General features: G+C 43.7%; 1 protein-coding gene across 2 annotated transcripts in view; it reads left to right on the top strand.

Moving 5' to 3' along the window:
- The window catches only part of GRB10 (growth factor receptor bound protein 10), a 148431-nt gene that overhangs the window by 96984 nt on the left and 25673 nt on the right, over positions 1 to 25774 (top strand). For both annotated transcript variants that reach the window (XM_066627054.1, XM_066627055.1), the window contains exons 6-7: positions 12319 to 12475; positions 21576 to 21691. In XM_066627054.1, coding sequence (XP_066483151.1) covers positions 12319 to 12475; positions 21576 to 21691 — 273 coding nt within the window. The remainder of the gene's footprint in view (positions 1 to 12318; positions 12476 to 21575; positions 21692 to 25774) is intronic.

The following is a 25774-nucleotide window of genomic DNA, read 5'->3' as shown; positions in this document are numbered from 1 at the left end:
AGTGCTGGAAAGCACCGACATAAGAGGTTAGGACTGCGCCCTTTGTGAGGTAACAAAGATGACTGGCACAACTTAATCTTTGATACTGAACTTTATTGACTTATTTGTGGGAAGGTGACTGTGATGTAACAGCCCTTCCAATGAATGTAAAAGTATTGCCCAAACTAAACAGAGCTTGCAGACCACTCTTTGCGTAATCTCATGTCTCTCGCCGCTCTGTCCGGGCTTTCACTTCCAATAAAGTTCTAAGTGAGGCTCCACCCCCTGGCTCCACCCAGGGGATGGACATCACACCTGGAGACAGGGTTGAACAGCGAGGTGGTCAAGTTTGCAGATGACACCAAACTTTTCCAAGTGGTGAAGACCAGAAGAGACTATGAAGAGCTCCAGAAGGATCTCTCCAAACTGGGAGACTGGGCAGCAAAATGGCAGATGCGTTTCAATGTAAGTAAATGTAAAGTCATGCACATTGGGGCAAAGAATCAAAACTTTATATATAGGCGAATGGGTTCTGAGCTGTCTGACAGTTCAGGAGAGAGATCTTGGGGTGGTGGTGGACAGGTCGATGAAAGTGTCGACCCAATGTGCGGCAGCAGTGAAGAGGGCTAATTCCATGCTTGGGATCACTAGGAAAGGCATTGAGAATAAGGCAGCTAATATTGTAATGCTGTTGTACAATGGTAAGGCCGCACCTGGAGTATTGCATCCAGTTCTGGTCGCCACATCTCAAAAAGGATATAGTGGAGATCGAAAAGGTGCGAAAGAGAGCAACCAAAATGATTACTGAGATGGGGCACCTTCCCTATGAGGAAAGGCTACACCATTTGGGCCTCTTCAGTCTAGAAAAGAGGCGCCTGAGGGGGCACATGATTGAGACATACAAAATCATGCAAGGGATGGACAGAGTGGATACAGAGACGCTCTTTTCCCTCTCACATAACACCAGAACCAGGGGACAGCCACGAAAGTTGAATGTTGGGAGAGTTAGGGCAGACAGAAGACAATATTTCTTTACCCAGCATGTAATTAGTTTGTGGAACTCTTTGCCACAAGTAGTAGTTATGGCATCTTGCCTGGATGCCTTTAAGAGAGGATTGGACAAATTTCTGGAGGAAAAGTTCATTATGGGTTACGAGTCATAGTAGGTATGTGCGAGCTCTTGGTTTTAGAGGCAGGCTGCCTCTGATTGCCAGAGGCAGGGGAGGGCACCGGGACGCAGGTTGTGTCTATCTTGTGTGTTCCCTGGGGCATTTGGTGGGCCACTGTGAGATACAGGAAGCTGGACTACATGAACCCTTGGCCTGATCCAGCGGGGCTGCTCTTATGTTCTTATGGACCTCAGTTTTTGCACTGAGTCTAAATCTAAATCGAAAAAAGAATGCACAAAGGCTTTGGAACTGTCTTTGTATAGGGATAGCTATCTGAGAGGAAATGCTAAAAAATCTACATAGCTACAGCTGTGTCACACAGCATGGCATCAAGTCATATTTAGAACTTGATGTTGTGGTTTATGTCTTTATCTCAGGAGGGCATCTCAAGCCTTTATATAATGGGGAGGGAGGGCTAGAAACACTTAAGATTTCTGTGCAGCTTTCCATTAGGAGACAAATTACCGTATGACTTGCACATCACCTTCTCTTCCTACTCGCCCCACCATCCTGAAGGTAGCACAGAACTCTTTCAAGTCATGCGTTGATGTGTTTGGAATTTCATAACTCCTGTAAATTGGAGGAAGTGATGACCAACATGAGGATTCAGCACAAAATGACCCCTCATTTTATCTTTGTCAGAAATCTGAGAAGTATGCTTCTGTGAGAAAGTTCAGGGTGCAAGTGTGTTGTGTGTGAGAGAAATGTTGACAACTTTTCTAAAGGATTTTGAAATGCTGAATCTATTTTTGGTGTTTGCCAAGTTAAAGCTATGATGACTAACTTTTAAAAGTCAGTAAAACAATATCAGGTTTTGAAGTATTTCATGAACATAAAATCATGCATCAAAGAGACATCCTTATTTTGGCATTATCTGAGCTTGTTGAACCTATTTGTTTGTGTTTTGTCAGATATAGGAATTGCCTATTGTAGTCATTTAATTAGTGAGAAACTTTAAAATGCCTGGGGGGGAAAATTGGCTTTAGATCCTAGATGTTAATGGAGGAATTCTTTTGCTTGCTGCAGTGTAGAAAGACAGTAACCGCTTAAGTTCATGGACACGCACAAGGAGGTGTTATTTGAATGAACCTATGGGTGACAATTCCAGAGCAATATGAGCTATTGCTACAATCAGCGGAAGTGCGGGAATAAGAACAGGTCAGGCACGTTGTAGTTAGAGTTAACCTGGAGGTGATAATTATAGATTGCATGCCTATTGATTGACAATACTGATTGTTAGAGCACCAGCTCTTGAGCATAGCATGCTACATACAGTGGCCCAGAGGTGTAGACAGAGATAGCAATAGTACCTGGTTTGCATTATGTTGTATTTTGTAATTGATGAGCTGTAATCCTGTGTGAAGCAGTGGAAACTGGGAAGGGAAGAACACAGATCTTTTGGTGGCCTGCACACATCTTCTTGAGCTTTCTGGTTTAGTGAAGGCATAGGTTGTCAGCAGTATACTGGGGCTTGAAATACTAGACCAATGTTGGCTGGGAAACTCTATTCTGATTGGATGATGATCAAAGGAGAAGTCTGACAATAACAATGGAGAAACAGCCTGGTTACTCTACTCTACTTCCAAATACTTCACAAATTTCATGGAAGCCTTTTTGACATTGATATTGATATTGAAAGGCATTGGTATAGATTCTTCTCTTGTTTCCAAATTCCATCTCTGCGAATGTGTAAGCTTCCTTTCTTCTTTATGTACCACTGATGTTAGTTGCTATAATAGAGGAACTGTGCTCCTTATGTTGTAATATGCATATGTAGCAACACATTTGATTTCATGTAAGGATAAAAATAGTTTTGGGGTTATATCCTGATGCAATATTGTAGAAAATTGTTGCAATAAATTAATTGCCAGGAAATTATACAGCATTAAACTATTTGTATTCAGTTTTTCTCAAAGTGCTTCACATAAGAAAAATATACTTAAAGAGAAACCATTTAATTACAATATTAAATGAACACCAATAAGATTGCTAAACAAAAAATAATTTTCTTACTTAAAAGCCTAGTGAAAGAGAGATGCCTCGCATTCCCTCAGAAAATTACCATTGTACCGATTGACCTTTTTAGTGGCTGTTCTCTGGGTGCATTTTTCAGTTTTCCAGCATCTTTCCACAAAACCCTAGTGATTGTATTCAGCACACTAGAATTATGGGGAAAATTGTTCCCACACATCCTTCAGAGGCAACTGGGACACAGCTCCTGACACCTCTGAAAGATTACAGGGGCCCTGAAACCTTCTGATTTCATTATCCGCAGGTTTTCTTATCTGCAGGGGGTCCTGGAACAGAACTCCTTTAGATAGTGCAGGATGCCCTGTATATAGTTCTGATCTCCACTCCAAGAATCCAACTTCTCATATACAGTAATACCTTGCACTTTTGTCTGATTTGGGACCAGAGCATGGGTGAGTAAAAGTTAAAATAATTATTTTAGCCAGCAAAAAAATGTAAATATATAATGTAAATGTGTGCAAAAACTAAATAAACAGAAATAAAATAAAAATATACACAAGAATGTCAATGAATGTCATGGAAGGTTAGATGAAATTGGACAGAAGAGGAAAGCACGTGGATGAAGTTTGAAATATGGTTATAATTGAAAACTGAAAGACCAAAGTGACAAAAGTCAGGGGACTGCTGTACTGCAGTGGTTCTCAAACAGGGCCACTGAGAGGAATTTTATCAGGGGATAAAAGTTTCTTTTGGGCCCTTTGCAAAGAAAGGTGGAGGGGGTGAAACAGTGTGGGCCAGGGTGTTAATGGTAGAGCAGAATGGGGACAAGGAAGGGCGAAACAGAGTGGAAACAGCTGGAAAAGTCTTTGGAGCCCAGGTCTACCCACCCAGGGCCTAGGAGAGGGGGGAAAAGGGGGTATTGTGTACCCAGGGTCAGAAAGGGGGCCCAGGAGCCAAAGGAGGGGACCCAGAACATTCCTGGGACCTGACATTTTCCTATCTCACCTGAACTCACTGCCATCGCATAATGCTGAGACACAACTATGTGCATGCAGTGTTAACTGCTGTTGCAAGCAGTACACACCAGGCCCAGGAAAGCAACCATGATCCTCCTTAACACAGTGTCAAATCTGGGAGGAAACTGGCCTGCTACAGTTTGTCTTGTGTATCCAATAACCATAATAATAATAATAATAATAATAATAATAATAATAAATAAACTTTATTTGTATCCCGCCCTTCTCCCTGAAAGGGACCCAGGGCGGCTAACAACATGTAAAAAACAGATTTAAAAAACATAAATTAGCACAAATAGCAGATAAAAACATATTAAAAACACATTAACAGAGACCATAAAAACAGTAGTCAGATTAAAAGACAGAATAAAAAGAGCACAAAAGAGCAAGTCACAGAGGAATCAGGCCTGTAAAAACTACAAGATGTGTAAAAAATGTTAAGAAGGCCAAAAAATCAGAAGGCTTGTATAAACAGCAGTGTCTTCAGGCCTCACCGGAAACTCTCAAGAGAGGGAGCCATTCTCAAGTCAAGGGGAAGGGAGTTCCATAATGTTGGTGCGACTACTGAGAAGGCCCTATTTCTTGCCACTGCCCCGCGTATTTCCCTAGGCTGCAGCACTTGTAAAAAGGCCTTCTCTGATGACCTGAGAGGGCGAGCCGGATTGTATGGGAGTAGGCGGTCTCTAAGATATCCTGGCCCAGAGCAGTATAGGGCTTTGAAGGTCAAAACCAGCACCTTGAATTGGGCCCGGAAACGAATGGGCAGCCAGTGTAGCCCCCAGAGTAGCGGACTGACAGAGTCAGACCGCCTAGCTCCAGTGACCACATGGGCTGCCGCATTCTGCACTAATTGCAGTTTCCGAACCGTCTTCAGGGGCAGCCCCACATAGAGCGCGTTATAATAATCTAACCTCAGTGTCACCGTGGCATGGATCACCATGGCCAGGTCTGCACGATCCAAGTATGGCTGCAGCTGGCGCACCAGCCGAAGCTGAGCGAAGGCCCCCCTAGCCACAGCCGCCACCTGGGAATCCAGGAGCAACTGCGAGTCCAGGAGGACCCCCAAGCTGACCATAACCATGAAGGAGTGTATAGAAGCTCAGAGACTCAGCTGTGGGGCTACAGCTGCTGCAGAAGTTCATTTTGATCCATTCTAGTGTGAGTCTAAATACAATGATGCTAATTTTCTGCAATCAATTTTCTGTATTTCAAAAATTTTAGAGAGACTTAAGACTGTGTTTGGTTTTCCATATTACTCTATCTAGCTGCCAGTGCTGCATGTTTGGGTAGACCAGGGCTCTGCATCAAGAAGCCTAGTAGACCTGAGCTCCAAAGACTATTGTGGCTGTCAACACCCTCCCCCTGCCCTGTTTTGCCCCCCCCCCCGATCTGCCTGCCCCCATTGCCCCCCTTCCCCTCTGGGAAGAGGCCCCGAAGAAACTTTGTACCCCCTGCTAAAATTCCTCTCGTAGGCGCTGTACCCACCCATGTGGCATCAGCAGTTTTAAATATAGAAAATCACGCAGAAAATTAACATCATCATATTTAGACTCACTCTAGAATGGAAAGTGTCTTGTGTGTACCAAAACTTGCTTCTGCAACAGCTGTAGTCTTGCGACTGTGTCCCTATACACTCCTTTGTGGTAAGCAGATCCACAAGCCAAAGAGCTCCTGTAGCAGTCCAGTTTCTTCCCAGATCTGACACTTTGTTAAGGAATGTCATGCGTGCATTCCTCAATCCAGCAGATATGGCTTGCCAGTAGCTGCAGCTGCACGCTTGTGGTAGTGTCCCCAGCTTCCTGTGTAGGCAACAAGTCTGAGTAGATAGGAAAATGTCAGATCCTAGGAAATTTCTGGGCCCTCTTCTTCGGCTCCTGGGCCCTCTTTTTGACCCTGGGCCCAGGTACAAATTATCCCCTTTAGTGCCCTCTCCTAGGCCCTGTTCTCAAACTTCAAGGGAGCTTTACTCCCTCAGTAAGTGTTTGCAGGGGAGGGGCTAGGGCAGCGATGCAATCCTCAGGATCACATCACTAAGGAGGGGTGAAGGGGGTGCTTTCACTTACTTTTAAGTAGGTAGGGCTGATGGAGGCTGCAAGAGTTGCAGGGAGCCCTGCGCAACCCTCCACAGTGCTCCCTGAGGCTTGGAATTTCAGTAAAAGGGGGTGCAAAGCACCTTCAAAACGGAAGTGCTTTGCACTCACTTTTACTGAAAATTCCAAGCCACAGGGAGTGCTGCAGAGGGCTACATAGGGATCCCCACACCTCCTGAAGCCTCCAGCAGCCCTACCTACTTAAAAGTGAAAGCAACCGCCTCCCATAGGGATGTGATCCTAGGGATCGCTTCCTTGCCTCTCCCCTTCTCCTGCCCTTTAAAGGACAAACTGTTGTGACCCACCAGTATGAGAACCACTGCTGTACTGGCTTTGAGTCTTATATCTATACAACTTCATTGTTTACCCAAACTGGGTTGCTTGGCAATCGCATGGCTGAGGCAAGTACTGGGAAACATGTTTATATTTAATAAAAATATAAACATTGAGAGGCCTTCATTCAAGTCTGCCTGTCATCTGAGAACAGCGAGTTGGGTACTTGGGAAGGAGCACTTTTGGCTGTGGTGCCCCAAGAGAAGTACTCCTGGTCCCTTTACTGCATACTTCTAGGTGACTGGTGAAAACAATTGTATTAAGTGAGCTTTTTTTAGGGTTCTGTTTTCTACTGCTGTTTTAAGCAACTGTGAACTGGGTTTTCTTTTTATTTGGGGGGGATGTTTAACTGCAGCAACAGCAGCACCCTCTCTCCACATTGTTCATAAACTTCTCTTGTTCTCCTCTCCACTGATTAGTTTCATTTTTTGTTTAATTTAAAACCCCTTTTATTAATAGAGGAAAGAGTCTTGTGCCACTTTAGAAAGCTAACAAACCTGTTTCAGCATAAGCTTTTGTGGACTGTGGTCAATTAAGATTAACGTGATTACTGCTCTGGAACTTGGTAATCATAGAGAAAATACTTCAAACTGGATCTTCGACTGTGTGTTTTATCCCTGTATCTTTAACTCTTGTAGCAATGCGTTTACACTAGTTTTAGACATAAGCCTGGCCATGATATCAAACTTGCCATCTTTATTAAACTATTAACAGTTCTTCTAGATCTGAGCTAATTAGTGTATTTTGTGAGCATTCACAATTAGAAATTACTATGAAGTTAGTGACCTGAAATCTTATAATGCATTTAGCATTTAAATCGCTATTAAAAAATTAATTTTTTTCTTCTCCAACCAATAGAACTGTGTTATCAGCTTCTTTTTGTGTACTAGAGCACTGAATGTTCAGCCAATCTGGTGCTCTGATTGGCTGAACATTCTCACCCTTAATTTTGAATAGAATGTGCCTCGTGCAACTGATGTAACCGAGGGTGTTTTCTGAGCCATTGTTCAAGGCAATAACTGGCTGTGGCATCTGTGTCACTTGTGGTCACCAGGCTTTAAATAAAATCTTTGAAATAAAATTGGTGTTTACTTATTAATCTCTCTCCCGCTTCAACTGAAGTGAGTTCCTGGAAAAACTTCTCCTTCTTGCAACGGGTGTTTTAGTCCATGATTAATATGCCTTTGTGAAGGGTTTTGACCAATATTGACTACTGTGCTGAGACATGCTAGCAGACATCACCTGAAGTTTAGGTCTACTACTGGCTGCAAAAGAACTCATCTAGTCTTTTCCTTATTACTTCAGCAGTTGTTTAGTTTGCCAAAATCAGTGGGCAAAGCTTTTTGAGGCAAAGAAAGGAAATATTGCCTTCTAAAGTTGCAGCCACTTTACATAGGTGAAAAGTTGGCAGCTTTGGTTTTTTGCCAGATATCTAACCTTTAAAAAGGTGTGCCCCTTTGCAGTGCTAAAATCAACTGTAAATTGTGTCAAGCCGCATCCAGTCAAATATGAAGAATACACAGGACAAAAGTTGTGTTTTTATGAATTATGCTCAAATTCCTTTTGACGCTCTCTAGGAAGAATCTGACCTAAAGTGGAAGGGAGAACAGGAGACCCATTTGTAATGTAGATGAGTATTCTGTCTGTGAATGTAGAGTTTTATATATGTGCCTTACAGGTCAACTGGAGTGAGAACTGCTTTATAAGCCTAAGTTTTGCCTTAATGCTCCAGTAGTCCCTTAGCAGGGATTTGAACCTGCATCTTCCAGGTTTAAGTCCAACACCACTATATGCAGCAATTTATAATCCACTTACTTGCGGATTGTTTGGTTCTGTTGCTGCCATTTGTGCTTCATTCAGTTGACATTGCGTGCTTTTTGATTCCTTACTTTGCAGAAGTAACTGGGTTGAAACAATAACTAGTCCATTCCTGAAGGGCTTACGCTTCTTGTCGGTGAGAAGTCAAAAGAACTGGGGGGTGGTAGGATGGAGAGATGATTGAATTGCAATGGGTTGGAGAGGAATGCTGAGATACATTACCAGACCTAAAAACGTTAGAATTCCTAACATGAGTTACAATATGGACAGCTTTGTCACTTTTTATCAGTATCTGTGTCTAGGATTAACGATGGGGGAGGGGGAGCAGAGGTCCTTGTCTGAGCACAGACATGAAAATATTTCAAAAGGCTTACAGGGCTTTTGATTCTCAACCTTTTTCATCTCACAGCACGCAGAAAAGGTACTAAAATGATCAAGGCACACCATCCGTTTTTTGACTTTTGACAAGGTGTACCACACTGCTGGCCAGGGGCTCGCATCCCCCAGTGGCCCTACTAACAAATGGCCATCCCACAGCATACCTGCAGGACTGTTCATAGCACACCAATGTGTCACAGCAGTAGTTGAAAATCACTGCTCTAGTGTGTGGTTCAATAACCAGCTTTCACATCATTCAACCCCCCCCCCCCAATGGGGGGATGCTCAGTATTAGATGCTCTTTGTCATTTAACTTTATGCTATGCAGAGTCATGGAGTTACTGAATATTAAACAGTGTCTCATTCAAAGTGCTGTACAGTATTTCACATTGGCTGGAGTAAAAATGCAGTCATTTGACTCTCCTGGGCATTCCGTCCTGTTACCTTCTCAAGGCAGACTTGGTTATAGCAGGATAGTTTTGCAACAATGCTGCAGTTTGAATTTTTGAGATTGGGCATGTTGGGCTGGTTTCTTGGAGTTTGGTGTAGCATAGTAGCTAGAAGACTGCAAAGTAGGAAGTTCTCTTTTTGGAATTTTTCCCCCCAGACACAAACTCATTGGGTACATAGTTCTCCCCTCCTTTTACCCTCACAACAACCCTTTGAGGTAGGTTAGGTTTAGAGAGGGTGACTGGCCCGAGGTCACCCAGGATTCTTCATGGCTGAGTGGGGATTTGAACCTGGATCTTCCAGGTCTATACCCAGCTCCTGGACCACTAGACCATCTTGGCTATCAGGTTGACAGGGAAGGTGCTGATCTTGACTCTAAAGTTAGACTTATTACTAAAGCTGGAATTAGCAACCAATAGACTGGGTTATCTTAGTCTCATTTGGCCACTGGAAGCTGTACCAACTGTTAATCTGTGTAATGGAAAGTGTAATTTCACACTCATAAGAAAAAGGTGAACCTTAGTGGGTATTTTAATGTACATTTAAAAGACAAAGCAGTGCTACTAGCTAATCTCTATCTTTTTGAATGGATCTTTCCGAAACGCACTTGTTCCTTAGTCCAACCCCTTTGAATGACCTCATACCCCCTGAGGGGACCTGCTGCATACCTGTGATGGAGGCAGTAATGTCATTAAAGGACCTGGCCATATAGTGATTGTTCCAGGCTAGTATGTGGAGAATGTAATTTTCCTGGAGAATACCATAGTTGGCCATCCCTGATTTAAAGAAACAGCTTGTCTAGGACCACAAAACAGGGAGGCAATAACGTAAAACAAACGTTTTGTCTCCAGCCTAGGGTTTTTGCAGCTTGCTCCTTGGAGAGGAATCTGTGTGTAGCCAATTCATTGTATGGAATGCTACAGCAATAGGGATTCCCCCTCACCTCCCCCTTCCCGCCTACTTCTGAAAGAGCTGGCTCATCCCTGCTGTCAAAAGAAACCATTTCCTGAATGCACCGGTTTTGAGTCACTTTTTAAGCTCCCATTGAGTTTTAACTCCTCCCTCACCATGCCTCTCTGTGTCTACGTAGCTGTGTGGTGAGGAGGAAGGGGGAAGAAGTGGCTGGCTGTGGAGGCTTCTGCACCGAATGGGCAATGTGGGTGCCGGGCTCCTGGGTCCTGTTTGATTCATATTCTCACTTGTTTAAATTGCTGGTTCCTTTTAAGGAAAGCTTCTCAGCAGTCAGAAGCCAGTGCTGAACTTAAAGGGAGCCATGGGGGGAGTGGGCAAGCCTGCTAGGGGGAAGGAAGTGGTGGTAGCAGCAGCAGCAGCAGCAAGCTTCCAAGAAGTTAAAGTGTTTAAGTTGCAACAAGATGACGACATCAGCTGCTTCTATGAGGTGGGCTATTGAGTGAGATTTGGCAGAGAATTTGGCAGTCCAAGGAGTGTGCTTGGTTTGGGCTCTGGGATTTCTTCTATTTCCCTCCCTTCCTTTTTGAACTTTTCAGTACTGGAGAACAGTTTCTGGGTTCTTGTGCTTTTGTGTATGTGTTTTAACGCGTGTGGGTGGTCATAAAGCAATTAAAAAAAATCTTCCTGGGGGGCATAATTTGGAAGTCTGTGAGTTGTGTGGGAAATGATTACATCAGTCACAGGGAGGGCTAGGATTGGTCTGCACAGTGTGGTTTGATTCACTACCTAAAAGATTGTGTGTAACCCTTTGAGTGAAGCTCTGGAAGAGTTCCCTGCCTCCCCCAGAAAACGGTGCGCACGCACAACAGGAGCTCCGTGACTGGGTCAGGTACAGGAATCCATTTGAGGCTGCACAGCAACCCAGGTGTTGCAGCTGGGAGTTGCTAAAGATTGGAAGAGGCAGGGGAGAAACTCTTTCGAAAGAGGGTATATCTCTATATTAAAATGCCATCTTGTTCATCTGGCTGCTGTCTCTTACATGCTGTTGAGGTAAGATTCCTTTTCACTTCTCTTCCCCCCATCATAACCACTCTTTTTTTCTGCTGAAATAATTATGGGGTCCTTCTGAGAAATAGACTGCAGTTTTAACCAGGTTAACACAGGGTTAAATCTTGACGTTGTGCATTTTATCCTATGGGAAACCTTTTTTTGTAGTGTGAATGCTGTTTAAAGCAGGATAAGGCTAAGACAGGGAAGCGTCTTCCTAATTTAGGGTTAGAGCTTGCTGATCATAATCTCATCCCTTTAATATTTGAAGAGGGTCCATGTTCAATTGTAAGATAATATTGGACATTGGTGGGGCAGGAGCTGGGGGCAGTGTGAATAGTGATAACAACTGGTCTCTTGCTTTCTAAACTACAAAGGGAGCACCCAAAAGTGAAGCAATCAAAAGTTAGTACTAAAGAAGAGCCATATTTTTTTCTGGATTGTGATTTTGTTTAATTTTATCAAAAAAGGATGAAGGGCAAAAGGCCCCAAACTGGAGGGTGTGGGGTCGTCTTTTTCCCCCCAAATGCTTCTGAAGCTCTGATATTGCTTATAGCGTGATTACACTACTACTCAAGGGATTTTTGTCTCCATACCTTGTTATAGGTTTGTATAAACCATGTCCAGTCTTCAGAGGGGTGAGCAGAAGCAATAATCTTGCAAAATAAAAATGGTGTGCTTGAAATCTTGGAATCCGAGAGATATAATTCCTGATTCTGTGGAAACATAAAGAGAATATGTGGTGTTTGGCATGGAATTCAGCTTCCTAAGAGTCTTGACTTTTTAAAAAGGCAAAATACACACATACAGCAAGTTTCTAATCCTTATGGATATAAAATATATTTAGGATGGTTAGGCAATCCAGTTGAAAATCTCAGAAAGCAGGAGTGTGACTGAATGAGAATTCAGTGGTTGAATGGGGTTTTAATCCTGCATAACCCCATAATTTCAAAACCAGACAAAAATCATTCAAATTTGCTTACTTTTTTGCATAATTTATATGTTAAGGAATTCAGCAGAACTTTGCTATTCAGTGCCAAATATACCCAGCTCTAATCATGTGAAGTAATTGTCCAGTCCCTGTATGGGTTTGGTTGTTGGCTACATTTTTTTTTTAATATAAAGGTGCTGTAAAGTATGTCATTTCTGTTGCAGGATGTAAAAGTCTTTAGTGAAGATGGCACATGCAAAGTGGTCGAGATCCTAGCAGATATGACAGCCAGGGACCTCTGCCAACTGCTCGTTTACAAAAGTCATTGTGTGGATGACAACAGCTGGACCCTAGTGGAGCATCACCCTCTTCTAGGATTAGGTAGGGAGCCATCTGGAATGGAATCATGTTATAACTTGAGTATTCAATTTGTAATAATAAAGGGATCTGCTTTTTCTAAACGATTGATTATAAACACTGTGAATAGTTTTCACAATAAGAGGAAAACAATCACGTAAATGACTTGATGCAATAATTTGGATGCTATGCATTTCAACTATTTTAAGTGAGGGGAGATAATCTGTTATACACACATTAAAAAGTAACCACAGGATGTCCAAAATTGGAAGGATGTTGACATTTGTATGTCAGTTCTGACAGTTCCAGATGAATGTTGTGAAAGTCCCAGAACTGAGCTCTGGCTTCCCCTTCTTGGACATTGACAAGGGAATGCTACCAATTCATCTGGGACTAGCAATGTTCGCATGTGAACATCAACATTTATCAGCCAATTCTCCATACTTATTACTCCAATTGTGTTTGCGCTGACTGGTTTTTTTGCTGAATTTTGGCTGTAACTGATCAACTAAAATGTACAGGTATATGCAACTCCCAGCAAAGAATTCAGTTTCATTGCCAGCTTGACACCAGTTTAGAGACATGGGTCCCAAGTACATGATGTAATTGGTCTCCTTAACACAGGTGATTGCTTTGGTTTCAAGGGAGTGAAAAATGGCAGAGCCATTTCACATGGCACCATGGGCAGCTCTTGCACAGACCTTGGTACTTCTTTCCTAGGCAGCAGCTCCTGCACTTGATTTAAATGAAGATGCCATGGTTACTGTTGGCAAGAGGGAGAACTGTGGGGAATTGGTTTAGTGGCGTATACCTGAAAAGATCTTGAATATTGCTTGATGTCTTTTCCTTATTATTGTTGCTTTCGAATGTATTGCTGTGTTGAATGTGTTGCACTATACATCATCAGCCTCTTACTCTAAAAACGCTTACAGGTTACAGAATAATACCTCTGTGTAATAAAGCATTTTTGAATGTTGGATTTGGGTGGCTGCTACTTAAAAGAATAAAAGCTATGATTAGGGCAGGGAAAAAAGTAGTAGGCAGGTTATTAAATAAACTCATTAGACTTTTGTGTTGGTGCCCTATGAAGACATATTTTAGAAGCAGACCCTTTTGATGCAGAAAGCTTTTACAGAAGAGAGGCCATTTTCCATAGTTGTGATATTCTAGGTGAATGCTATTAAGCAGAAAAAGTAGGACGCAGGAAAAGCTAGAGGCATATTCTTGCAAAGCTAAAACTTGGTTTGACCTGGCACTTATTACTTTGCATTTTTTATCAGGACTTTTGTAGATATGTCTATCAATACAAAAGACCACTGCAACAGATATATTCTGTATCCAACTAATCTTTGAATCTGCCACAATTTTTAATAAATGTTTTCTCTACTGGTTTACATTTTAACATTCTAGGTCCTTGTTCTGTGGTAATCTTGGGTTGGAAAGGACCTAAAGTATTGTGTAAACAGAGGCTTTTCTCCTTTGTGCCCAATATCCTTCTCCTGCCAAATTCATTCAGTGATGCCACAATTCAGTGTCTGTGACATCACAATAGCTTCCATGGTGACTAATTGTGCTGTCAAACTTTGCTGTGTGACATCTCTGAATGAATTGGGCAGGAGGCTGATTAAGAAACCAAAAGCTTCTGTTTACACACAAATAACCTGGTAATTACAGTGATGGGAAAGGAGCAATATACCTATCTGTCAGTATCTTATCTCTGCTGCATCTTGAATTCATTGAAAATTCATTTTGATTGCAATAAGGTAATGTAGATCCAGGATTCAAGCAATGTGTAAATGGAGCACTAGTCCCGCTCAAGTACTTCCAAAGGGGGGAAAAAAGACCCCCCCCCGTGGTTCCAAGGTTGTCTGTTACAACAATGTTGGTGGGATTTCACATTGATTTAAAGTGAGCGTGTGTTGAATTTTACCAAAAGCATTTATATGCTACTTTGCAGTGGTCAAAGCACTTTTACGTTGCAAACACTCAGCAAAGTAAGTTCTTGTCATTTCCATATTGGGGATGAGGCTGGCACTAAGATATGTCTATAAAGACTCCTGGTGAAGTCATCATAGGAGCAGGATTTGAAATGGGGACTTTCCTGGTTTACTGCTCAAGCCACTTAGGGTCAAACTAAATGTGACCCTAGATGCACAAGTTAACCCTTTGGGTTTTTTAAGTAAATGACTTGGGAAGGGAAGATAGGACATGCAACAGACCTGAACTATAGCAGCCGGTAGTGGTAGGATGGCTTTATGTAGTTTGTCCCCACAGAAGTTCTAATTCCAGAATTCCACATAGTACCATGTGTACTGTTTTTATGGCCAGAAAAGGCTTCCATTGAAAGCCAATGGATGTTTTCTCCCATGTAAAAATAGTAATTGTGGGACTCCCAGCAAAAAACAAAAACAAAAAACGCTCTTGAAGGTTTACCTGCATGATTACAAACCTCTCTAGCTTGACCCTTATGTACTATGCGACACCACCTGCAATGGATAAAAAGGGAATTCAACTAATATAGAATGTTTTGTCCCTGTGTTTGCATTTGTATACAACCCTTCATGCAAATTTAGGACTGCTTTTCATATTCTCTCAACATGCCTTAAGAGGTATGTCTGGCCATGGCCAGAAGAGTTGTGCCTTTTATAATTTGCAGCTTGTCAGATTCATCTCAAACACCTTAGTTAGACACCCCTCCTCCCCTGTCAACCAGGCCCTGGAAAGCTTGTGTAATGTTTGTCTGTGAGAGGTGTTCACAAGTGATGACAGTGCAGATTTGACCAAGTGACTTCCAGCAGGTTGGTGCTTGGAGGTGCTTTTTCTATCATGTGCATTTAGCTTCCTGATCGTTATTTTCCTGCTTCACCAAAGAAACCAAACTTTGCATACAGACAAATGTAATAAAACACCTTCTCAGTCATTACAAACATTAAATCTTGGGTGTGAATCTGTGAAGATGTGTTCAAGTATAAAGTGTGCACATTTCCCCCAGGTATCTGGTTGTCATTCAGGTATACCCAGCAAAGGTCCAGAAATGGCTACAACTCCCCAATGAGTGTATGTTTAGTGATAAACCCAAGTTTGTCACTCTAATATGTGAAACATCCCATGTATTCCTACCTCAATGCTTTTAGCTCAATAACTGGTAAAATTTAACATATTTGCTGATTTAAGCATTCAAATTCTACTGAACTGAGTAGTTTGAAACATCTGGGTGCATTCAACCACTTGCCTCCAAAGGTCCATTTTTATCCAACTTTCCAGCCCTGATGCAACAGCAATGCAGCCCCAAGGTAAGGGAACAAATGCCCCCCATGTTGTAGGATGGCGCACACACTACATTGGCATGACTACACCACTGCTGGAAAGTTGGATAGGATTGGGCCATTAGTGCTGAATTTTTTTATCAAAATATGTTGTGTTACAATGAGGTCGTCCAGTCTTCCATGCAAGAACATGCTTCTTGTATGCTCGAAATACTGAGCTAAAATGAGATATGCCGCTAATTGGGCTAATCAGCACCTTTTAACCAGGCTCTGAAATAATGGTTTCTTTTAACTGTACTTCATATCATAGGTGAAGGGGACCCTGATTCATCTTAGAACATAGGAACATCTAGTGTAGCTTCCTGTATCTCAACAGTTGCCCACAAGAAGCCTCTGGAAGTATGCCAGGCAACAAGATGTCTGTTTCCTGTTGCCACTCTCTTGCATCTGGCATTCAGCGATAGGCTACCCTAAAAATTGGAGATCATGTCCCCCTTTCAGGTGCCTTTTTTGAAAACGGAGCAGCCACAAATGTGGCCTTTCCCCCTAAGGGAAATGTCCCAGCAATTAATCATTTTGATTGCTGTTTTCTGCACATTTTTCCAGTTCCACTGTATCCTTTTCGAGATGTTGTGTCAAGAACTGTACACAGTACCCAAGAGGCGCCCTTACAATTGCTTTTTTCAAATGACATATTGGCCATTTTATTCTCAATCCGTTTATTATCCCATGGAATTGGCCGCCTTCACAGCACACTGGGTTGGTATTTTTTTTGAGCTGTCCGCCAGGACCTTAAGACTTTGATTTCTTGTCCTAGTGTGCATTACTTTACACTCATCTATGTTGAAAACATGTGCCATTTTACTGCCCTTTCTCCCAGTTTAGAGAGATACTGCTAGAGCTCTTCACAATCCATAGTATACTTTGTCACCTGGTAAAGTTTAGCGTCATCCACAAATCTGGCCACCTCACTGCTTAGCCCCAATTCCTTATGAATTGGGGTCACTTATGAAGAAGTTAGGAAGCACCAATTCCTTGGGGCGCACACCACTTTTCACCTTTCTTCATTGTGAAAATTGCCCTTACACCAACTCTGTTTCCTGTTCCTCAACCTGTTCCTAAACTGTCCTATTATTTCCTCACTGTTAAATTTTCTCAGGAGCCTTTGGTGCAGGACAATGTGCAGCCTTCTAAAAATTAAATTTAAATTAAGACAGAATTCAAATGTGTCATAAAAATTTATCAAAATTATGAAAAAGTTAATAATGGTAAAAAGATTAAAATAAACCAAATGCAGTAAAACCGCAGAGAAGTAGAATGTCATCATAGCAGCAAGAGCAAACTTTTTTGTAAACTTTTTTGTAAACTTTTTGTAAATTTTCTGGGATTATACCCAGAAAATATGGATAAAGAGAACATTTTCCCCCAAAACCTTCTCGAGGGCATCCATAGAAGGGCCTCTGAAAGCTTAATGATTGGGCAAGTTCATATAAGAGTAGTCATACCTACTGGAAGGTGGTCCCTCCAGTGGAAATAGGTATTGAAGTCTTTTATTTGAGCAGCTACAACAAACTTGTAGGCATGCAACTACCTATATTTCAGCTGATTTGGAATTGGCTGTCAAATGTATCTTTGAGATGTTTGAATTTTGGCCAAGTGAGTTGAGCAGCTATACAGTGTACTTGTGCTATGCTAATCTTGAACGTGTCCCATTTCCCAGTTATACAGGTTGAGACTAATTATTCACATGGGTTTCGTTCTAAGTACTCACATATAAAAAATAGGTGTATAATAGGTGTATAATTTTCCAAGGTGTATAAAAAATTCCAAGGACTCAGGTGGATGGTAAAGAACACACTGTAGCAAATCAATTTAAAAAACAAAGTTTCTTTGCTCTGGTGATTTAAAAACAACCTTGCTGACCTTTTGACTCTAAGATAAGAGTCATTAAGAAAACAATCCATCAACCAGTCCTCCAAGAGCTTAGAAAGCTTCATTCAGCCCCTCCCTTCACCAATGCAAAGTGATCACCTTTCTTTCACCTGCTCAGGAGGAAGGGAGGGGTCCGCTGGAGAGAGAAGGATTGATGGATTGTCAGCCAGCTGCCCACCCCCATTAAGGAGGCTATTGTTAAAAGACTGTTCAGCTTTTAAAACTGATTTTAAAGGGATGCATTTTCCCCCTTCTCCAGGAATCAGCACATTCCTTCTCATTTGCAGGGGCCATTTGTGTTGAGTCAAATCCGTGTATAAATAGGCTGGACCTGTACTGTGCTATTGCACCCAGGCAGTATTTACATATAGAGCACAATATGTTGTGCTGTTGCATCCAGATATAACAAAGTTGAGGGAGGCACATTGCTTATGTACAGGTGGTGTTAATGGTTACATTTTTATTCTGGCACCCCTGACTTCCTTAAAGGGCTGTCTATATATTTTTCCCATTTTATCCTAAAACAGGTGAGTTAGGTGAGGCTAAGAGACAGTGACTGGTCCATGGTCATCAGTTCCATGTCTGAGTGGGAATTTGAATCCAGGTTTCCTAGACCTCTTGCCTCTCCACCACATGGCATTTGTGAAGTGCAGCAATAGTGATGCAGTACATAGAACAGATGGAATGGAGGTCAACAACTGAGAGCCCAATCTTGTGGTCCGCACTGCGCCTCTGCAGTGCGGACCACTGTTGCAAATGTGCCATAAGGCACGTTTGCAGGGCTTACTGCCAGGCTCCCGTCAGAGGTGGCTCAGCTCCAGCTGGCGCTGAACCACCGCCCGGCGTGCGCCCGTGTTCTGCAGCTCGGTGGTGCCTGCAACCGCTGGGCTGTGGAACGGGGAATTGGGGCATTCCCAGGGGCGTGGGGGAGATGTTCCAGGGAGGGGGGAGGCGTGGTCGGCGGTGTTCATGGGGGCCGGGGAGAGGTGGGTCCGTGGAGCCTAGCTCCGCAAGATCCAGAGCACTTGGGCAGGGCTGCTTGCCCTACATGAGTGCCTTCACTTTAGCTTACTCGGGGGAAGGGGATAAACATCCCCTTCTCCCGAGGAGCCTCCTGCGGGAGCTCTTTTGTGGAGCCGCCAGGTCCCGCAGCTCTGGGCAGCTCAGGATTGGGCTGCCCGTGGCTAAGACAAGGGATCAGGGCTTAACCCAAGAGTTGTGAAAAGGGGCTTTGTTCATGACTGGAGGTAGAAAGCTTACTACGTCCTGAATGATGCTTGCACAATAGACAAGTGAAGCTGAAATAAGATTTTATTTCTGACTAGATCAGTCTACCATCCCTTTCACCCAGAGCTCCTGCCTGTCAGTGATGTCTGGTGAGGTCCAGGCCCAAGGAGGCACAGTCACAGTAATTCTCTCTCTGTGTCTCTCTCTGCGCCTCCTCTCCCCTTAAGCTCAGTCTCTCTTAGTGGATCTTACCTTCCTTGAAATGCATGGTCACTCACTCTCTTCCCCCTTCAGAAATAATTTTTTTTTAAAACTCACTTCTTTCCCCCCCATAGAGCTAGGGAGAGCTCAGTGACATGTCCCCCTGAGGCAGCTCAATAGTTGCTTGCCCTGGTGCTTTAAAGAGCCGGGTCCCTTCGCTCAGGCTCCTTGCTGTTTTCACGGCTTTCTCTGAACCAAATTGAGGCACTCTCCTGCTGCCTCCCCAGCGATTGCTGATGCAGGTACCCTGCCTGTTTCCATTTGAAGCCAGCCATGATTGCAGTAAATCAGCTGCTAGCTGCCTCCCTGCGTGGTGGCGGCAGCAGCGTGTGTACTGCTTAACTCACTGGCTGTGCAGAGAAGAGATGCAGAAAGGTACTTTTTAAAAGTTGTTGAGTCCAATGGGGCTCTGTGTTAGCCTGCCTCCCCTGACTGCACATCTCCGCTGCCAGTAGTTCAAAAACCATTAGTAGCCTGGATACCCAACAGCAGGTCCTGTGCAGTGAAAAAGGGTGAGCTCCTTTAAGAGTATGAAAGTAAATAGCAAGGCATTATCTAGTGGGGATTGATGGATAAATTTCAGGCAGAGAGAGTGACAGTCTGGATGGCACAGTGAAGGGAATGGCAAGTGAAAGGTTTAATGAAGTAGCAAGTGGGAAACTAGATGAAAGGTGGGTGAAAAATTGCAGGGGTAGGAAGATGAATGAGGAAACTGATAAAATCAGTGAGGGGATGGGAGGGAACACTTAAGGGGATGGATCAGAGTGTCGAGCCCGGTTCCCATTGCAGTGATAAACCTGTGCCTGGACTATTTCCCTGCAGAAGGAGGCTCACATATTTGAATGCTTCTCTGTACAAAATAAATTCCTGCACATATGACTCCTACTTCTAACTGCAGACTGAACAATTCAAGACATAAATGTATAACCTCAGCAAGAACTAGACCTAGGTGGAGTACAGTTATGAGCTCTTGTGGAGTGTAGTTTGATGTAGGCAATGAGGATTCAAGAACTGTTGCAGATTATATAGCTTATCTAAGTGGTCTTGTGGGATGTTTTCTGTGCTCAGAATATAGTCAACAGGGCTAAACCTCTATCCAGAGAGTCAGCAGGGCTATTATGTGTCCACTGAGGTGTTAGCACCTGGATCTCTTTCTCACTGAGGCCTTAATGGAACATTACAAAATAAAAGAATAGAGCTCCACATAGCAGCAAAAATGTTTCACTTCCAAAGAAAGTTGGTGGTTCAACACAAAAGTACAACTCCTTCAAGAGCCTGATCTAAAATCTAACCTGTTTCTGTTGCCAAAGCTGAGCAAGATGAAGAACACAGAAGTTTTTTTCTGAAGATCTGGGGTTAGGAGTGAGGTACCTTCTCTGGGAGGTCTTTTCAAATCCTCAGGGCTACAACTGTGAATTGTACAACTTGTGCCTCCCTCAGATGTTCTACTTTAGTTTGTTTTATGTTCAGAATAGTTTGTCGTTTTTGTCATTATTCCACATTTTCATTATGGGTACAGTCCAACCAAAGTCCAACACTTTAAAGTCCTATGGATTTCTCAAGAATTGGTAGCATGCTTATTCCTCCCATTGTAATCAGCTAGAACTAAGGCAGCAACACTAATCACAGTTACAAGGCAACAAGCTCAGTTTCGCTCAGTGGAAAGTATTTCCGAGTAAACATGCTTAGGATTGCATTACGCGTGTCTTAGTATATATACAAATGGCAGAGGCAGTACATGATGTCGTTATCAGTATTGCCTTGCATGCTATTCTGTGGCAACTTTTTTTCTTTCACCGTCAAATGCTTGTAGTTCCATTGATTTCAGAGGAAATGCATCAACAGAAGTAGTTATTGCACTTTACAGTGGAGAAGTATTCCCATATGTACTTCTGACCAATGCTTATTGTATATTTATCTTTTGAATTCGGAAAATATGTGAAAGGGAAACAAAAGAATTCTGAGATGTATTCATTTCAGTGGTAATTTTCAGACTGTAACATGGGGGAATCTCAGCATTCTTTTGAAGCTTCACGGATTTTTCACTGAGTTCAACAAATTCCTCTGAAGTTAAACTTGCTCATGGTAACACTTTTGTTCTGCAGTGCACTACTGGGGGGAAGGGGCAAGGTGCTGTTGGACACCGTCTGCGTGGGGCTTTGGTGAAGCCAGTGGAATTGAGTAGCATACATCCTGAAATGAGCTGAATTTGTGGTCTGGCAGATGCCTGCAACCTTTTGCAGCAGGCGGAGATTTCAATGTACGATTCACTCAGGAGTTCATGAGAAGATGAGTCAGTGTGGAAAGCTGCCTTGTAGGTAGAAAACTTGAAAATTATTGGTTTGGTTTGATGTGTATTCTTTTCTGCATGATCATACACACATCCTTTTCTTCTTTTCACTAATTTTGGAAATGTATGTTTTTATCTCTTTCTATAGAGAGATACTTGGAAGATCATGAACTTGTTGTTCAAGTTGAGTCCACAATGGGAAGTGAAAGTAAATTTTTGTTCAGGAAGAATTATGCAAAATATGAATGTTTTAAAAATCCTGTGGTAAGTATAGTATTGTTCTCCTCCTCCTGTTGTTCTAAAATCCATAAGCCTGAAAAACCTGTGTTTCTGTGTGTATAGGTTGGCCTCCTCATCTGTGGGATCAGGACCCGAGGATTTGAGCCCTTGGAGGGCCTCACCTTACGTTCCAGGCACAACCAGAAGTGTCTTCCAGTTGCATCCAGGAGATGTTCTGAGGTGTGGGGGAGGCCGCTTGTAGCCTGCCCACACTTCAGAAGACAGAGGCTTCTGAGAAGGAAGTTCAGGTTTTTTTTAAAAAAGTGCCCCTCGGAGGCCTTCTGAGATGTGGGGAGACTGCATGAGACCTCCTTGCACCTCAGAAAACCTCCAAACATGACCAAAAGGCACTTTGGTTACATAAGAAGAGCCCTGCTCGATCAGGACAAAGGCCCATCTAGTCCAGCTTCCTGTATCTCACAGTGGCCCACCAAATGCCCCAGGGAGCACACAAGGCAGTCACAACCTGTGTCCCGGTGCCCTGCCCTGCATCTGGTAATCAGAGGCAGCCTGCATCTAAAACCAAGAGCTTGCACATAACTACTATGACTTGTAACCCATAATTAACTTTTCCCCCAGAAATTTGTCCAATCCTCTCTTAAAGGCATCCAGGCAAGATGCCATAACTACTACTTGTGGCAAAGAGTTCCACAAACTAATTACACGCTGGGTGAAGAAATATTTTCTTCTGTCTGTCCTAACTCTCCCAACACTCAACTTTCGTGGCTGTCCCCTGGTTCTGGTGTTATGTGAGAGGGAAAAGAGCATACCTCTATCCACTCTGTCCATCCCCTGCATGACTTTGTATATCTCAGTCATGTTCCCCTCAGGCGCCTCTTTTCTAGACTGAAGAGGCCCAAACGCGATTGTCTTTCCTCATAGGGAAGGTGCCCCAGTCCAGTAATCATTTTGGTTGCTCTCTTTTGCACCTTTCCCATCTCCACTATATCCTTTTTGAGATGCAGCGACCAGAACTGGACACAATGCTCCAGGTGTGGCCTTACCATAGATTTGTACAACAGCATTATAATATTAGCTGTTTTGTTCTCAATACCTTTTCTAATGATCCCAAGCATAGAATTGGCCTTCTTCACTGCCACCGCACATTGGGTCGACACTTCCATCGACCTGTCCACCACCACCCCAAGATCTCTCTCCTGATCTGTCACAGACAGCTCAGAACCTATTAGCCTATATGTGAAGTTTTGATTTTTTGCCCCAATGTGCATGACTTTACACTTACTTACATTGAAAAGCACCTGCCATTTTGCTGCCCAGTCTCCCAGTTTGGAGATATCCTTCTGGAGCTCTTCATAGTCTCTTCTGGTCTTCACCACTCAGAAAAGTTTTGTGTCATCTGCAAACTTGGCCACCTCACTGCTCAGCCCTGCCTCTAGGTCGTTAATGAACAGGTTGTAAAGTACAGGTCCCAGGACAGATCCTTGGGGCACTCCACTTTCCACCTCTTTCCATTGTGAAAATTGCCCATTAACACCCACTCTCTGCTTCCTGGACCTCAAGAGTTCCTAATCCAGGTGAGGATCTGCCCTCTGTCTGTGGAGTTTTCTCAGCAGCCTTTGGTGAGGGAGAATGCCTGTCAAACACCTTCTGAAAGTCCAGATATATAATGTCCACAGGTTCTCCCGCATCCACATGCCTGTTGAAGTTTTCAAACAATTCTAAAAGGTTTGTGAGGCAAGACTTACCCTTACAAAAGCCATGCTGATTCTCCCTTGGCTCATTAGCCATGCGGGCACCCTCCTGAACTTAGTCGAGCCCTTTTTCCATTGTGGTATACACTTCTGCTGGGCTTCTATTACTGTTGTTTTAAACAGCTTCCACGAACTCTGGAGAGATTGGACCCTCTTTACCTTCTTTTTCAACTTCTTCCTAACTAGCCTCCTCATTTGAGAGAAGTCTGCTCATCGGAAGTCAAGGGTTTTTGTGCTAGATTTGACACTCTTCCCCCGACATGCATGGTGAAACTAATTGTAGCATAGTCACTGTTCCCCAATGGCTCAGTAATGTTTACCTCTCTAACCAGGTCCTGTGTGCCACACAATGCTAAATCCAGAGTCACCTGTCCTCTGGTGGGCTCCATGACTAATTGCTTTAAAGCAGGGGTGTCCAAACTTTTTGGCAGGAGTGCCGCATCATCTCTCTGACTCCGTGTCGGGGGCCCGGAAAAAAATAATTAATTTACATTTCAAATTTGAATAAATTTACATAAATGAATATATTGGAGATGGAACTTGAATGAATGAATGAAGGTCTTGCAATAGCTCAAGGCCTATAAAAGACCTTGCACAAAGCAAGGCCAACCTTTCCTTTGCTGCCACTGCTGCATCACAGATGTGAAACAGCAAGCAGTGGAAGGAGCCCTCGTCCCACAGGTCACACGAGAGGTCAAATAGTTGGCCGTCACACTGAGAGCAGTTGCATCAGGCCAGCACGGGCTCCAGCAAGTCTCCAGAGGGCCAGAGGCTCATTGAAGACTGGGGGCTCCCTGAGGGCCAGATTGGGAGTCCTTGAGGGCCACAAGTGGCCCCAGGGCCAGGGTTTGGGCACCCCTGCTCTAAAGCACAGTCATTTAGCATGTCAAAAAAATCAGTTTCTCTTTCATGACCAGAGCACGAATTGACCCAGTCGATGTGAGGATAATTGAAGTTCCCCATGATTACAACCCTGTCCCTCCTCGACACCTCCCTGATCTGTTTCCTCATTTCAAGGTCTCCTTCTCGTTTCTGGTCTGGAGGACGCTAGCATGTTCCCAGTATTACATCACTCCTCAGACCTGGTAATTTAACCCACAGCAATTCTGTGGTGGAGTTGGACCTGCCTTCAATCTCTACTTTGCTGAATTCCACCCCTTCTTTAACATAATTGGCCACCCCACCACCAACACGCCATTCTCTGACCCTCCTATAGAGTTTTACAGCCCGGGATTGTGGTATCCCACTGGTTCTCCGCATTCTGCCATGTTTCCGTTATGCCCACTATGTCAATGTTTTCCCTAGTCACCAGGCATTCCAGTTCTCCCAACTTTGCTTGGAGACTTCAGGCATTCACATAAAAGCACTTGTATATGAAGTCCCACAAGATGGGCTGCTTATTCGCTCCTTTGTCCCTGCATCCTCTCACTGTGCCAAACCGTCTATCACATCCCATCACGCTACCATTCCCAATTTCTTCTCCTACTCTGCCTTTGTCTTGTTGTACTCTAACCTCTCCATCCTTGTCCCATAAGGATGAGGAGTCCCGAAGCGGATGCCCCTCGACCCCTGTTGGCTTTCCCCCAGAGATCAGTTTAAAAGCTGCTCTGCCACCTTTTAAATGTTATGCGCCAGCAGTCTGGTTCCATTCTGGTTCAAGTGGAGCCTGTCCTTCTTGTACAGGCCCCGCTTGTCCCAAAATGTTCCCCAGTGCCTAACGAATCTAAACCCCTCCTCCCTACACCACCATCTTGTTCATGCATTGAGACCCCTGATCTCCGCCTGCCTAACTGACCCTGCGCGTGGAACAGGCAGCACTTCTGAGAACACTACTTTTTGGGTCCTGGCTTTCAGCTTCCTACCCAGTAGCCTAAATTTGACCTCCAGGATTTCCCGGCTACACTTCCTCACATCGTTGGTGCTGACATGCACCACAACAGCTACCTCCTCCCCAGCACTCTCTATTAGCCTATGTAGATGAGAAGTGATGTCCGCAATCTTTGCACTGGGCAGGCAAGTCGCCATGCGGTCCACACCTCCGTCACAGACCCCCTCACTCTGTGTTCCTGATAACTGAATCGCCCACTACTAGAAGTCCTTGATCCCCATCCTGTTGAGGAGTATCCTTTGTGCAAATGGATACGGGCCCACCCCCTGAAGAGTGGGTCCCCCCTAGGGGATTATTTCCCTCCTCCCCAGAACGACGTCCTCTAGCCCTAAGACTTCCTACCCGGGCAGCTGGTGAGCTGCCCACTTGAGGATGGGACAAAGCCTGCATGTCCCTGGAAGTCTCCTTGTGGTCCCTCTGCCTACCTCTACTTTTCCAAGTCAGCCACCAAGGCTTCAAGAGAGCAGA

This window comes from Tiliqua scincoides, chromosome 5 (assembly GCF_035046505.1).
Source record: "Tiliqua scincoides isolate rTilSci1 chromosome 5, rTilSci1.hap2, whole genome shotgun sequence".
In the NCBI taxonomy this organism is placed as follows: domain Eukaryota; kingdom Metazoa; phylum Chordata; class Lepidosauria; order Squamata; family Scincidae; genus Tiliqua; species Tiliqua scincoides.
This window is presented reverse-complemented; position numbering and strand designations above follow the sequence as displayed.